Genomic DNA, 16,493 nt, shown 5'->3' with positions numbered 1-16,493 from the left:
GACGGATAATGATTTTTGCCTCCACAGATATTCAGCATCAAAAGTCTATATGCACTGTAATATCAAATAGAAAACCTATTCTTTTAAAAAGAATGACCTAATATCATATTAACACCTCAGATCCCAGTCATCATCTGTTATCTTCTTCAATATAGTCTAAAACAGTATCAACGCAAATAAATATGAGTCTTAAAATAAAACTAGAAATGCTAGGATTCAAAATGAATTTCTGTTTTTCCCTATGTGTGTTCTAAACCTGATATACCTGTCTCCCTGAAACATATATACAGAGTGTATGTTGAGTTTAAACAATTTGTGTCAATGAAAGGGAGAGTGCCTTTAGACAGAGATTTACTGTTTGTGGGACATCTATTGCCATTTCAGCCTACTACCTTTTGGAGCAGTATGGTTCTGATCCCCCGATTCCAGAGACCAGGACCCTGAAAAATCAAGGTTGAACAAACTCTCTCCAGAAATGGCAGCTGCTTACCTTTTGCTGTCTATACATGAACAGACTGTGAGATCATAAAGCAACTGCCTGTGGAAACCTCTGACACTGGCATTTGCAACTGCAGAAAAGAGGTATTCTTCACTTCACATTTAATTAATCGGATGTTTGAACCTATCTCTACACCGAGCCTTCCATTAGTTTGCAAGTGTACATAACACATCTAAGTTAAAATAAAAGTAACATAATAAGGACCCAAATACCGGTTCTGTGGTTAAAGTCATGAACTGGGTAAAGCAGACCAATCCAGTCTCATGAAAAACCCTTGTGAAGGATTCAAAAGTGTAATACAAAGAATGCCTGCGTGTTGAGTGACTGGGGTATCTTTTTGTGACAAGGCACAAATTACTTCTTTCTATTGGAACGTCCAAGTAAGCTTTTAATGTTTTGTACCCTCAGTAGAGTAAAAGGTTACATAAAGTTAAGGTATCTGTCGCTCTCTCTCCATGTACACACACACACACACACACACACGTGTGTATGTATGTATTTATCTATGTACTGTATGTATGTATGTATACATACATCAGTGCTATCTATAACAAGGATCTGTGAAAGTCCGTTATTTTTCAGACAAGGAAGTTTATAATCTTTGTCTAAGAACAATGACAAAAAATTAGGTGGTACCATATTCTTCTTTTGGAAATGTGATTGAAGCAGGTGCTGTCCAGCACTGTGGGAAAACCTGCTCACAGATGGTGTGTCAGTCTGGCCAAAACCCATCCTCAAACCATCAAAGTGTTGGATATGTAATAATATTGAAGTGTATCTTACACTGCACACCATGAAAACATGTATTAAAAGTATGTCACACATACATAGATGCGTGAGTCTGTGTGTATACAATACACACACACACACACACATATACACACAAACATATACATATAAAGGACTGTCTCAGAAAATTAGAATATTGTGATAAAGTTCTTTATCTTTTGTAATGCAATTACAAAAACAAAAATGTCATACATTCTGGAGTCATTACAAATCAACTGAAATATTGCAAGCCTTTTATTATTTTAATATTGCTGATTATGGCTTACATCTTAAGAAAACTCAAAAATCCTTTCTCAAAATATTAGAACATCATGAAAAAGTAACTTTTTGTTTTTGTAATTGCATTACAGAAGATAAAGAACTTTATCACAATATTCTAATTTTCTGAGACAGTCCTGTATATATATTTACACATACATAAATACACTGTATATTAGTTTTACACTCTTGCTTTGGATCTCAAAGGACCAGGTGAAGGTACAGGATAAATGCTGATCGTACCTAGGATTTCAACAGATGGCAGGCAGGTATGATGAAGCTTCCCGCTGTAGAACTCCAGACCAATGATAGCGAACATGAGTATGGCGAAGAACAAAAGAAGGCCAATCTGAAGCAGCGGGATCATTGCCTTCATGATAGACTTCAGTACAATCTGCAGACCTTTTGTTTTGACACAGAATAGAGTGATGTTAAAGTAATTCAATATTTGCTAGTCACACTATTGAGTACGTATGATCTCAAATTTCAAATTTTTTGAAATATATGAGGCGGAGAGCCAAAGAAGTCTCTCTATATATTATTTTATTAAAAAAATCATCAATTTATTTCATACAATAACATCCATCAATGATTTAAATGTAACCTAAAGTTGAAAAGATCTTTAGTGCTAGAGCAGTAGTGTTTATAGATCATGCAAAAGCATTTGTAGCTGAGGCTAAATCTTATTTTGGATGACGGACAGAGGTCAGATGGTCTGCATAATAAAATTAATGTTAACATCTTGATTAACCAAGCTAATGCTATAGTATTCATCTGTGAATATTTCAAAAATAATAGCAAGTGATTGAATATCGATTTATTTATTATTTAATTTGATTGTCAAATTAGTAATAATCTGATTTCTTGCGTGGAAAGGAAACTCAAAGGTTGGGGAATTCTATAAACACAATTGTTAGTTTTATATATATTTAGAGTTTTTAAGCACATCACATACATGACTGTATTAAACCCTTGTTTCAGTTAAATCAACTCTTATCAGATAACACAATGGAAACTTTGCAGTTTTTCTTCAAAGCAGGAAAACACCATAATGTGATATTATTTTGCAACGCTAGATGGTACAAGACGGGATTATATAGCATTTAGAATGGCATAAACCAACTTAGCCTTGCTGGAAATGATAGCCAATGAGATATCGGAGAGAAATTAAAATAATTTAATTGAAATTCTTTCCACATCAGCACTTGAACACATCATGCTGAACTGGGTAGAGCCTAACCCAGCCACACACTTTTATTCCTTGGGTACGAGAAATATGGGACATTAATGAAATGGAGCAAGTACAACTCAGTGAGGCTGTAAATATCCTCATTCATAAACTGACCATGCCATAGACTTGACAATGAAAAAAAAACTTTATAAATCTTCCTGAGACATGACTACTTTATTTTTATCTATTCTATTTTTTTTTGCGATGCAGGTATCATTTTCTTTATTAATCTTTTCCTTTTTGCTTATCCCCAAGATTTTGTAAGAAAGATAATCATAAATAGGTGCACACAATATTCAGTGTGATCAGCATTTACATGATATCTCTAATTACACTGGAAAACAAATAAAAAAATTGTGTTGATGCCAGGTATATTTAAGCTACTGAATACGAATATTACCATTTATTTCTGACTGCTTTGGTTTTGAGTGAATGCACTCAATAAATGTACCTTGCTTGAGCATGTTACAGCATCTTTTCATATACGGCCATTACCAACACTGCACAGTACGTTATGGATAAATCCCAATTGGTCACTCAACTAAGATGACTGGGGAACAAAAACATGAGTAAAAGTAAGGGTATATTATATCTCATCAACCACAGATGATGGAGATAAACTAATGGCATCTCTAGAATCAGCAACCAAAGTTTATCCCAAAAAAAATGTACAATCTAAGTGCCAAATTCTGTTACCAAGTGTTAAATAATGGGAAAAGAGCCCTAAAAATTAGTCCCTAGATGATACAATCTGCGCCGGTACTCCTCCTAAGACAATGTGCACATATTAATATAAGCTCATACAATGTTTCGATCTATTGTATTGTTCATGGATAACAAAAATCTTAGTTAAGTAACCGACTTACTGGGGATACCAGAGACGAGTTTGAGAGGTCTCAGTACTCGCACAGCCCTCAGGGTCCGAAGGTCCACGGGGATATTCATATGGGCACCTGCAGTGGCCAGGATCCTAATGAACATAATAGTCAAGTTATTGTAATCTGTCATTTATCAGAGTTTAATTAGGAACCACTAATTGTGTTAGACTTTGAGGAAGACATTTGCCCTAAAATAGATGACGTACAGCAGGGACATTTGGTTGCTGGTGGCAAAATTAGTCCAAGGCCTCCCTTTCCTTATTCGATATTTATGCTGGTGTCAATGTTATGCAACAAATTACAAAAATATGAATGAGGGGGAAGAGGCTAAAATTTCAACATGCAAATACTATTGAGATAATGTGTTCAACTATACAGCTGATCAATGATAAAAGTATATCTATTTAGTGAAACCAAGCTGCAGACATGAACTGTATACTGAGAGACGAAGAATGCACAGCCACATATACCTGGCAGGCATTTCTAGTCACATCTGCCCACACACACTGATGTCCCTCCACCCACATACAAACACTGAAGAAAAAAAAACCAAAAAAAACATTAAACAGCAGGAATTCTTGCAGCCAATATCTGACAATAACAAACCAAAAAGCAAGCAATGGAAAAGGCAGATTTCTCCTGTTACTATGAGTATTATAAGCTTGGGACAAATCTGCTGATTACATAAAATATCATTTTGCAAAGCCTACATTTCGCACTGCAGTTCAACAAAAGTAGAACCACTCTGCACAGTGCTTTCACTGATGAGAGGGTCCACTGTGAATGCACCAAGTTATATTTCCAATGGGTTGTGAATATTGTCCTAGAATCACATTTCCAAATTCGTCAGTCTCTCTCTCTAATGTACTCGGAAAATCTTTGTAATCTGAGTTGGGGGAGGGAGTGTGTGTGGGAAATAGAGAGAGAGAATACGGGGGGGTAGAAAGCACATGCTAACTGAAGTGTGGGCCCACGCAGAATCTCTCCTGAAGAAGTGGGCGGGAGAGAGGTAGACAGGATGATCAAGTAAGTGCGTGAATGAGTGAGGCCATTTTCAAACAAATGAAAACACTGTTTCTTCAAAGCTTTGGTTTCATACCATAAGCTTTTCTTACAGGGCCTTTATCAGATTTAACAGATAATATTCTATTGTTGAATGTTCAGATTCATTGTGTCTGACTTTCGAATAAAGACGGAGTGAGAGTTATCCAGCTCGATCTCACAGTAAATTGGTCTGGTAACCTTTTGGAAGCCTTTTGAGGAGCCTAAAACTTAAAAAATGTTTTTGTACCCATGTATTTCAACCAAGGACATGATTGAACATTAGTCAATGTAGTGGGAGGAGGTCTAATTTGTTTCCTTTACCTCACCAGATAATGCAGAAAATGCACAACCACACTTTGTTTTGCCCCACTTTTGCAGCTGATCACTGTTCTTTTTATAATCCTGATTCAAGGCTGTCAAGTTAATTTCTGTTGATATAGTATTTAAATGCCCAATACAACCTTCTCTCATTTCAGGTTGGGGTGTTAAAAAACAAAACTACTGCATCACAGTGCCCGTTGAGTGTTTTCTGCAATTCCAAAACTAACTGAGCCAATGGCTGGCACACCTGCTATGTCCTCTTGTAATATAAAATCTGTTGTAATGTAGCAAAGTCTTCTCATCCTTGTGAGCAAAAATCTTGCCCCCTCTATACATTAATGGTTGCACTTAAATTAATAGGTTCTCTTAACTGTAGCCTAATTTTTTTGTTGATTGTCATGGATGGGTTTATACAATCAGCTGCTACAGGCAGAGGAAACAACCTAGCATTTGGAAATGAAGCAATGGCCTGAATTAAGTGGTGGAATTAATGAGAATTTCAGTAAAATTCTGCATTATTTGCAGTTTTTGAGAGCACTGAAGAGAGAATCAACAAATGGGCAATGATGTTTTTCAATATGTTATTGAAACATCTGCACTCGAGTTGTACACTTTTACATCCCACATTGGATTTTTTGTTTTTTCTGTTTTGGTATATTTGTTTATATCTCCTGTTATATTATATTTGCATATATTACTTATGTCACTTGTCATTATTTATGATTTATCCTGATGTTTCTACATTTTCCTTTTATTTTTACCAGACCCTTTTTGCATTTGGTGCCCATCAATTTTTCTGTCTTGGGACTGATAAAGGATTATCTTCAAAACTTCTAAACATTGCATTTCAATGATTAAAACCCTTTTCACCAAACACAAGCTAGAGATGGTGCTCTTCATATAACTTCATTACTCATGGCTGTGTCAGCAGGATTTGTTATTCCCCAAGCAAGGAAATAGTGGCGATCCATCTCAGGTGAACCGCAGCTGTCAGTAGCCTGATGAATAACCCTGCCATTATGGTGTTGGTTAGAAAAAGACTCATCTGAGGTCTTCAGGAGTTTTGGTAGTCATTTATTGAGAAATAATTACATGTGTTTATAAACGGAAACATGTGCGGTGGTAATGAGCTGGTGGGTTGCCCACATCCAGCAGTAGATTGCTTTAGAAATAATTAGGTTGTCGATAAAAATAAAATAAGTTAGCAGAAAATGTTTAGTTTTTGAAAAAGCAATTCCATCAAACTACCCAGATCTGAGCAATGGGGTTTGGGTTCTTGCCACATTGCACTGCTATGTGAGTATGATTGTGACATACTCACTGCTACCCACAACTCAACCCCGCGCTACTGCAGACATAGCTATTCTGCACTTACCAATGAGGTAGCAAGCGATATCACAGAACACGAAATATATTGTTCAATTGGAATGTCTGATAGTGACTGCCTCGATGAGTTCTGACTTGAGATATGACAAGAGGCAAATCAAATCAAATGTAATTGCACAATGTGACATATAACAATCTCTTCTTTCACACCAGCTAACGTCATAATCCCCTTTCACTACGTCCATAAATCTCCTCTCTTATCCTCTTCTAGGCTTTGTGCCTGACAGCTCCAACCTCGGCACCCTTCTACCAATATATTGATAATGCCTCCTCTGTTCAAGCAATCTCAGTCTGGTCTCTCAAACTGCATCTGCAACACGTCTAACATGTTCTGTCCCTCTGATGGACTCATTCCTGATCCGATCTATCCTCCCGACTCCCACATGACAAATAATATGCATGTAATAATAGCGCATTTCAATTACCTTTCGTGTTTTTTTTTTTTTTTTTGTTGCATAAACACAGCTACAAAATTATCAGTAATAGCACGGCCGATACAGGTTATACACTGAAATAATGTGAGCGAGTGAGAAATTACATGGTGAGAGACTATAGATTTGGATTTTGTAAAAATGCCTCTGAAAAAAAGTAATTTAGTAGCACAGCTCCTCAAGGCTTCACTCACAACTCTTTGTTACAGAGTCCTTCAAAATTAAAGTAAACATGCCGTCATGTAATGGTATGAGTCAACTGTCTGCAGAGTTGTTGTTTTTTTCAAATCTATAAAGTATAAAAAAAAATGCATTCCTGTTGAAAACATAAAAATGTTTTGATCTTTAAGCTTCCTTAACTTACACAGTTGCAAGTTGAAAAACTTGCTAAAGCCTTACACTATTTACAGGAATTGTAGTGGCGTTGATTTAATCATAAGTCCCTAAATTTGGCTATACGTAATAATATAGGAGTAAAATTGCATTGTTTTCATTTGAAATACATGTCTAAACCATGGGCATGAAAAATTACCCTTTTATGAATAATAAACTGATCTATTGTAACTGTCCATATATACATTTTAAAGGAGAAACAAACCAGTCTGTTCAAGCTGCTAATTAATTCAGCATATAAAAAAACTTATTGCACGACATAAATTGACCTAAAGGCATCACTATAAGTACATGATTGACCCCTTTCCAAAATCTTACAGGCTGTACCTCCTACACTCTGCTAGTATGTATAACTGTGACCATGTTTGAAAGCTGTGCAAAACACTAAATGTATAACTTTGATGTTGCTGATAGCAATATATTCCATTAAGTCTTCAGTCAGATTAATTGTAGTTCTCTTTAATGTCATAATATATATTATTTTGGTGTTTATATATTTTTCATTGCATTGATAAATATCAAGCACCGGTAGTGACAGCAAGAGGTAACATATCACTGAGACGTAAACCTCTGCAGAAGCATGAAGAATGTCATTGTCCATTGCAAAGATGAGCCAATGTAACACGAGAAAATGATGCACGTGTACTCCTCTGCAAATGTAGCTCCCTGCCAATCCTGCACTGAGATATTGTTCATACTAAAATGTGGATCTCTTTCTCGTTGGCGCCTCATATGAAGCACTGTTACACAGTATTGGACCAAACTGGCTCTGGAGAGGCTGAATTCATTACACGCATATAATACAGCCTCTCCCACACAATTCCACCTACACTGAGAGCACACCAAAAACTATAGTAATTACCAGAATAACATCATTCTGCATACAGGGAAAAATTCAAGCTCATGAAACACCCATTTAATAAAAACATTCAAAGAAATAGCAAAATAAATGATGTTCTCTTGAATCCACAAAGAAAATTAAGCCTTTATTCACCATTTGTTACCGAAAACAATGACTAGGTATCAAATTTTCCAATGAAAATGCATCTGTAACTGTAGCATGTGAGTCAAGTTATGAGGACAACACAATAACTCAACCAGTCCTCTGAAACTCTCAGGTCAAAAGAGACTGAAAAGATCTTGCAATTTCACAATTTCCATTTATGAATTGTGTGATGTAAAGGGTTGGAAAAGGTTCAGTTGAAATTTTGTTCCTATAATGAGAACTTCTGTATTTACTGATATCAAGAGGGACCAGTTCATTATGAGTTTGAAGGTGACTATATGTGTGAGATAGTGAAGTCTAAGCCTAGTATGAATTATACCCATACATATTCTGCACAAAGCTTTTAGAATAATTAAGCAAAGAAATTTAAAGAAAATTATATGATGAAAAGGAAAGAGTAAGTGTTGAAATGTCTGTTAATTTGTAGAACCCTGTTTTAAAACTTAATTCAATCAGTTTCCAACTATAACAATTCCAGTAACAAATAAAAACCCCAGTTAAATATAAACAAACAAACAAAAGAATATACTCTGTTGATGTTTCCAGGAACTTCAACCCCCTCATTCTTACTCATCAAAATTTACAAGAATGCTAAAAATTATACAGTACACTTCCAGTTTTTATCATGTTTCTCTGTCAAATCCATGTGTAATGCCATCACTAGAATAACTGTAAGAATATACATTTAGAAATGTTTAACAAAATGATCTTTTAGCATATATATTCTAACACTTTCAATTTGATGACTAATTATAGAACTCCTGTAGTGCACCATGGGGTCTTGTCCCGAAAGTTATTTACATTCATTGGATGCCTGAGTACTGTTTGTGTATTTACTGCTCGTATAGAACATTGGAAAATAATTCCAGTTAAAATGAAAAAAAAAAAAAAAAAAGAGCACACACACAAACAGCAATCAGAGAAGGAATGTCTGCATTTTTTGGGAGGTGTTTCTGCGTAGAAGTCTCTATGTACGGCTGGGTCCAGTGCTTTTTGGAAGCAAAGAGCAACTTTTGTACATGTTTTTAGTTCCCTAAATGCTATCTCTACAACTTAAACATTCAAACCTAATCTACTGCATGTCTTTTGTTTGTGTAAAGAAACCAGAAAACCAGTCGAAGACCCACAGAACATGCAAATTCCACACAGGAAGGCCTCAGTCAAAATAAAACCAGGAAACTTCTTGCCGTGCGATGGTAGCACGAACCACTGTGCCACCAAACTGCCCACAACATAAAGAGAAAAATGTCAATGTGCTGTCTGAGAATACATTTATTCAAGGAGGTTTCTTTTCTGTCTTTGTGCCAGATGGCTAATGAATCACTCCCAACTCCCACCTAGTTTTATCATCTTGTCTAAAGAGCAACAATTTAAACAAATGTCACATGGTGAATAGACGACTGAACTGAAACCCTTCTCTCACATAAACTTAGTACCTGTCTGGCTGCAATTGAAAGCTGGATATTAGCAAATTTCCTGCTTCTGAACTCAACCAAGACCGAAATGATTATCCTTGGACCTATGAGGCTGTCTCATCTGCATGATAATTTCACTCTGTCTTTGGATGACTGTAATTTGGAGCAGTGACAGAGTTAGGAATCTTGGTGTGTTCTTTTAGAGGACACATTCTTTCAATCTCAACATGTAACAGGTCACCAGAGCTGCATTCTTTCATCTTGGGAAAATAGCTTGACGCAGACTTGTCTTGTAAATCAAGGATGCAGAGATCTTAATCCATACATTCATGTCAGTGCACATTATTGTAATGTCCTTTTATCTGGGTTGCCAAAGACGAGTGTCCAGGGCCTTCAAACTATCCAAAAGGTGGTAGCCTCTGTTCTTACGAAACTAAGTAAATTTGAATATAACACTTTGGTGGTGGCCTGTCTTTACTGTCTTTCTGTTAGGACGAGAGACTTTAAGGTGCTGCTTCCTATCAATAAAATAGTCAGTGGCATTACACCGTCTTATTAATTTGATTTGGTAATGTCAGTTTCTAAACCCTTCAAATCCATCACTTCAGGACAGGTAGAATAAATTAATTGAATGCGTGGTTTTATTCATTTGTGACCTACTTGTGACCCTTCTCACTTATGCAGCACCTTGATGGAGGTGTGCTCTACAAATGCATTTTTTATTTTCTTATTATTTCTGTGATGCTGACATGCAAACAAACTGTACTTTGTGGCCTTTAAATGAAGCAATAAGATCTGACATGCATGACCAATCAACTTGGGGACCTTTTTATGTTAAACAAAGAGTCAAGTACACCTGAACAAATCTTTTTGTCATCAGATGGGTGTGACCATTTTTGGAATACCAGTAAATTAAATTAGTTTGTGGATAGGTTGTACAAACAGTGGTCTTTTTGCTACACACTCATCACTCAGATTAAGGGTTTTAATTGAGCTCAGTGTCCCAGCAGATTTGCTTCTTGCAATTTGTTAATATGAAAAGGAATGAACGCCGCCAGCCTTGGCCCAGTGGCCTCAATTTAATTCCCAACTGGCATTTATGACACATGTGTATTTTCTTTTAAGTCTGACTTACTTGCTCTTGGCCACCAGAGTGAGAAAGACTCTGAGTACTTGTGTGTGTGTGTGTGTGTGTGTGTGTGTGTGTGTGTGTGTGTGTGTGTGTGTGTGTGTGTGTGTGTGTGTGTGTGTGTGTGTGTGTGTGTGAGGAAAGAAGAGAGCAGCAGATGTTCTACCAGAAAATGTGTCGGAAAGTGGCAGGAAACCAGGTCGTCCGTTACCAATTGCAGCTGTGGCTGAAATTGCACAAGGTGATCTGTGAGCATCGGAGCGTTAGGACAACCTTTTGCATTTAATACTGAAAAGGAATTCATTTCTAATACAGTAAATAAGCTTTAACTCTAATTGGTGCATAAATGGAGACAGCTGGAATCCGGCATTTTTCGTCAACAATTTTGGAATTGGAGAGGATAAAGTGCATCACTTGCATCCAAACTGTGTTCCTTTTTACAGCTGATCAATACAGTGTGAGTTACTGATTCATTACAACTTGGCCACAATGAAATTAGACTAAAAGAATAGTTTATCAGGTTTAATGATTTATTGAAATTTTCCAACAGGCCCCTGGCAGCCCAGTAACTGGTGATACAGTCATTGGAGTAGTAAGGCAAGTAGAAGTGATGCTCTAGTGCCTTATGTGAGACAAAACTACTACATCCTGCTTTATCTCCCATTATAAGATAGATAAACTAGTTGCAAATTGTAAGCTAGACTGGTCAAACAGCATTTCATGTCAGTTAACAGCAAGGCTACTTTTCTATTGAATTTGAATTTTCAAGTGGGCTCAAAAGTTACAAAAGGTAATGATATATCTTCCAAAATAAATATATTTGCCTTATCACTTAACCCTTGTCTGTGGACTCTTCTGTCAGACTGAAGCTGCAAATATAATTCAAAACCAAAAACAAATACGAAATACATTCAACAAAATTCAGCCCAGTTCTAAGCCGAAGATGAACAGGAGAGGCCACTGGGATGAAATGGCTGTGAAATGCCTTCAAGGAGAGAAACTAAGTCCAGTTGCCACGATACGATTTCACAACGATTGAACATGACCTGGTGTTTTGATCACTACCTCGGAAAGAAAAATCCCAGTGAATAATTGCCCCCACATCTGTACTGCCAATAGCATAAAAGCAATTAAAATAAAAAATGTCACCAAATAAAGGCACGAAAAATTTAAAAGTATTTTTATTTTTGGGTAAATTTTATTTACTTTTACAAGGCTATCCAGAACTTTTCATATGTACCGTGATACTTTTGTTGCATCAGCCATGCTTGTGAGCAGTAGTTAAATGCTTTGGGATAATGAGCTTGCCAATTATTTTGTTCTGAACACGACTTTGTTTCGTTTGACAAATTACCAATTTGCTGGAACACGGACAGAGAAATCATTTGCTGCAAACTTAACGAAAGAGGCTTAAAGTAACCTAAAACTGCAATCATTAAAGCTAATCGCTGATATATTTTTTTTTAAACCAGACATTCAGAACTCTTTAAAGGTTGTTCTGTCACATAAATTCAATGTCAAATAAAAAAAAAATATCTGTCCCCTGAGGGCAGTTACAGCAATGATGTAGCATAAACATACATACAAACAAAAGGCCTATATTTGTTTTCTGTAAAAGGCAGAGAGAAAATAAGAGGAAGACAGAGATAAACAGAGAGAATGAAAAAGACAGACAGAAATAAAAGCAGCAGAACAAGGGGAAGATGTTGGTGTAAGGTTAAAAGGAAACATAACACATTCTAACAGCACTTTCCCCTCAATGCAAAATATTCTACACTTAATAAACAGCATACCAGTGGTTTCACCCTGTACAATTAATTCACTATATCAAGTCTTTCAGGGGACGAAATATGTCTCTAAATTCTTCTTTCCATTTGTCTTTTCCCTCATTTTCTTCTCTTCCCCCATCACATTCCCTCTCTTTTTACATCCCTTCCTCTCAATCGTCTATCCGCATTTCTATGGTTTTGCATAACATTTCAAGCGCTGCATTCACATTTAATTCACAGAGGTCCTGGGGGCGAGCTTAAGCAGGTTTTAGACACAACTGCCAATCCACTTATCCACCCACCTATCACTGACTGGTGGTGCCATGGGAACACATTTCCTGCATTTATGTTGTGTTTCCTTGTGGATGCTTGTACTGTAGGATATATATAAACTTGTATGCATATTATTTATACACATATAAAGAAAAACATACAAACACAAAAAAAATTGAAAATTGACCTGACCATTGTTGACCACATTGACATAATATTAGGCACGATGTGGAGCATCTGGAAGCCTTTTAACTACAGTGTGTGCAAGCAGTGCAAACATATCAATGTTGATAGAAGCAGTGTCATATGCATGAATGCATAAACAAAACTTGACAATCGGAGTCTGAAATTAATCTTTTGCTTCACTAGCCACACCCTGGTAAACGAAAAATGAATTCTGTCAAAACTAATTGCAAAATCAGTTAGCTGAGGTTTAATTTAAATCTTTTTTTCCCTTACAAAATCAGTCGAGTTTATAATTCATCATAGAGTTCAACCAAAATCAATATTAAAAGAGAACATGCGCACAACCGCATAAACATATACACAAGACGCATGCACGCACACATTCTGAAGTAATATTTGGCATAGTGTGCGATTAAAGAAGGATTTATTTTTGTTCTAATGGTCAGACAACATCAAGGTACCAAAAGTCAATATTTACCGTATAATGTTTACTGCCCACGATGAAGATATTTCATCCCTTTGTTTTCTTTTTTCCTACTTCATCACAACAAATTAAATGGGTATTTTGTTTTATACACTAGGCGCTGCCATTACACCAAGAGCATGAGGCTATTACACAAATCAGACCTAAGTGTCATCCATCCAAAAATAATATGTTAAAGAAGCATGCGAGCATGCTTTGCGAGGCAGAGAGGTTTCAGCTAGATATAGGTGGACTCACCTCAACACATAGCTTAGGCTCTGGAAGCAGTCTCCTTAAGAGGGGTTGGACTCTCTTTCTGGGGATGCCCCCAGTGAGAGGCACCAGGCAGGGGTGGGCAAACTGGTTGACCCTCAGCTCAGCTCCTGTATGTTGGGGTTCAACCCACTAGCTAAGAGGCTGGCCTCCTCTGCCTTCAGATGGGGGGACTGGTTCTGACTGCTGTTTGTGCCTATGCACCCAACAGCAGTTCAGACTACCCACCAGTTTTGGCATCCCTTTTGGGGCTTCTAGAGAGCACTCCTACTGGGGACTCCCCTCTGGGTCTGGGACACCTCAGAATCCAAGTGGTCTTGTGTTCCTGGACTTTTGTGCTTGTCATAGACTGTCCATGACAAACATAAAGGTGTGCATATATGGCAACAACACACCCACACCCCAACAGATCACGTTTCAATGAGCCACTTTGAGATTGTGTCTTCGCAATTGCCGCCACACGTTCTGGACACTCGGGTGAAAAGAAGGGTTGAGCTGTCAACTGATCACCAACTGGTGGTGAGTTGGCTCCGATGGGGAGGATGCCTATCAGACTTGGCAGACCCAGACATAACATGAGGGTCTACTGGGAACATCCGGCAGAGTCCCTTGTCATAAAGAGTTTCAACTCCCACCTCCAGCAGAGCTTCAACTATATCCTGGGGGTGGTAGGGAACATTGAGTTGGCTATATTCCGTCCCTTTATGGTTGGGGCGGTAGACCAGAGCTGTTGCTGTAACGTGGTGCCTGTATAGGCAGTTACCCTAATTTTGTTGGTGGACAACGGAGGTGAAGGAAGCTGTCAAACTGAAGGAGTCCCGTCAGTCCTTTCTGGCCTGCGGGGCTCCGGAGGCAGCTGACAGGTACCAGCAGGCCAAGCAGCATGCCACTTCGGTGGTTGCCAAGGAAAAAACTCGGGCATGGGAGGAGTTTGGCTAAGCCATGGAGAACCATTTCTGGAGGGATCCCAGGAAATCCTGGTTCACCTTCTCGCAACTCAGGAGGGGGAAGCAGCGCACCAAGAACACTGTGCATATTCTGGGGATGGTGGGCTGCTGACCTCAACTCAAGATGCTGTGGATCGCTGAAAGGTATATTTTCAAGACCTCAATCCCAACGACATGAGATTCAGGATCAAGTCTCTAATTTTGCAGATGATGCAGTTCTGTTGGCTTCATCAGACCGATTTCAGTTCGCAGCCAAATGTGAAGTGACCGGGATGAGTATCAGGACCTTCAAATCCGACACCATGTTTCTCAGTGAGAAACAGGTGCAGTGCCCCCTCCAAGTCAGGGATGAGGTCCTGCCCAAAGTAGAGGAGTTCAAGTATCTCGGGGTCTTGTTCACAAGTGGGGGAAGGATGGAGCAGCATCAGCAATGACGCAGACTCTCCATCGGTCTGACATGGCGAAGAAGGTCTCATAATTTACCAGTCGATTTAAATTATCACCCGCACCTATGGTCACGAGCTGTGGGTTGTGACCAAAAGAGTAAAGTCACAGATTACAAAAGAAGCCAAAATGAGTTTTCTCCACAGGGTGTCCAGGCTCTCCATTAGAGATAGGGAGAGAAGTTTTGCCATTAAGGAGGGACTCAGAGCAGAGCCACTGCTCCTCTGCATTGAGAGAAGTCCCATGAGGTGGCTTTGCATCTGGTCAAAATGCCTCCCATAGCCCTCTCTGGGTGGTGTTCCAGGCATATCCTACAAAGAGGAGGCCCTGAAGAAGACCCAGGACATTCTGGAGAGAGGGGCCTCTGTTCTAGCTGCTGCCCCCATGAACCAACCCCCATATGTGGAAGAAGTTGATGGATGGATCGTTCATAGAGGATTTTACACAAAATTGTGCCATTCACACATTGCAGTTTCTGAGTCTAAGAAAGATAAATATTGAAGTGAGGAATAATGATCACCAATAGAGCCTGTGACTTAAATGTGCAACTGGTACATGGTCTCCACTTAATTGCTCATTCATTAGGTGATAGTTTCAAAGTGCTTTACACTGGATTTCACATTCACCCATTCACACAGCCATTAGTTGCATACAATCTAGGTGTATACAAAAACAGTTTTTTTTAAACTATGGAAACCATAAAAAAACTACAGGGTCAACTGGTCAGACTATAGTAATTCGAAGACGTTCTGTATTTTATATTTCTTCAAATAGACGGGCCAATCAAGATCTGTCTTCATCCTTACTTGTCAGGTGGTTTCTACAGATTGATCAGTAGCAGATTAGACCATGACATTCATTACTGCCAAATTTCTAAGATGAGGGACTATCACTGAATTTTTTTGACAACAGTAAGGTCAAAACACATCAGAGTGAGCTATTGCGGAAGAATTTTGGTTTCATCTATTGTATGTAGGCAGTTAACAGCCCTGCAAACCCAACATTAAAAACATTGAACATACGATGAGAATAATTAGTCTGAATGAACATCCTAGTTACATTTGTGCATGTTGAGATAGAAAATGGCAAGGGATGTCTCTGCATTAGCTGAGGTAGGCTGAACCAAGAAAAATTGGAGACAACTATGCTCTTTGAGCACTAGTATCTGTAAATACATCCTCAAGGCCATGGTGGTTTTAAATACTTGATATAATATCTAGCAATAATCAAGTATTTATTAAGGAGGGAGACAATCAGAGATAGCATTTGTATACACCCCGTTTCCTGAAAACAAAAGAAAAAAGTCTACAAAAGACAGAATCCTCTTTTCAGAACTGGTCAGTCTAGAGTCAAAGGCG

At 38.1% G+C, this 16,493-nt stretch overlaps 1 protein-coding gene across 4 annotated transcripts in view; it reads right to left on the bottom strand.

The window, feature by feature from the left end:
• The window catches only part of cacna1eb (calcium channel, voltage-dependent, R type, alpha 1E subunit b), a 65,098-nt gene that overhangs the window by 32,770 nt on the left and 15,835 nt on the right, over window positions 1-16,493 (bottom strand). For all 4 annotated transcript variants that reach the window (XM_086172140.1, XM_086172142.1, XM_086172141.1 and 1 more), the window contains 2 exons: window positions 3,644-3,747; window positions 1,790-1,948 (listed from right to left, as the gene is read on the bottom strand). In XM_086172140.1, the coding sequence (XP_086028266.1) occupies window positions 1,790-1,948; window positions 3,644-3,747 (263 nt within the window). The remainder of the gene's footprint in view (window positions 1-1,789; window positions 1,949-3,643; window positions 3,748-16,493) is intronic.

The sequence above is a fragment of the Fistularia commersonii genome, chromosome 25, assembly GCF_037954325.1.
Source record: "Fistularia commersonii isolate RoL2024-O1a breed Wild chromosome 25, RoL_Fcom_v1.0, whole genome shotgun sequence".
Lineage (NCBI taxonomy): Eukaryota > Metazoa > Chordata > Actinopteri > Syngnathiformes > Fistulariidae > Fistularia > Fistularia commersonii.
Note: the sequence above shows the minus strand (reverse complement) of the source record. Positions and strands in the feature narration are given on the sequence as shown.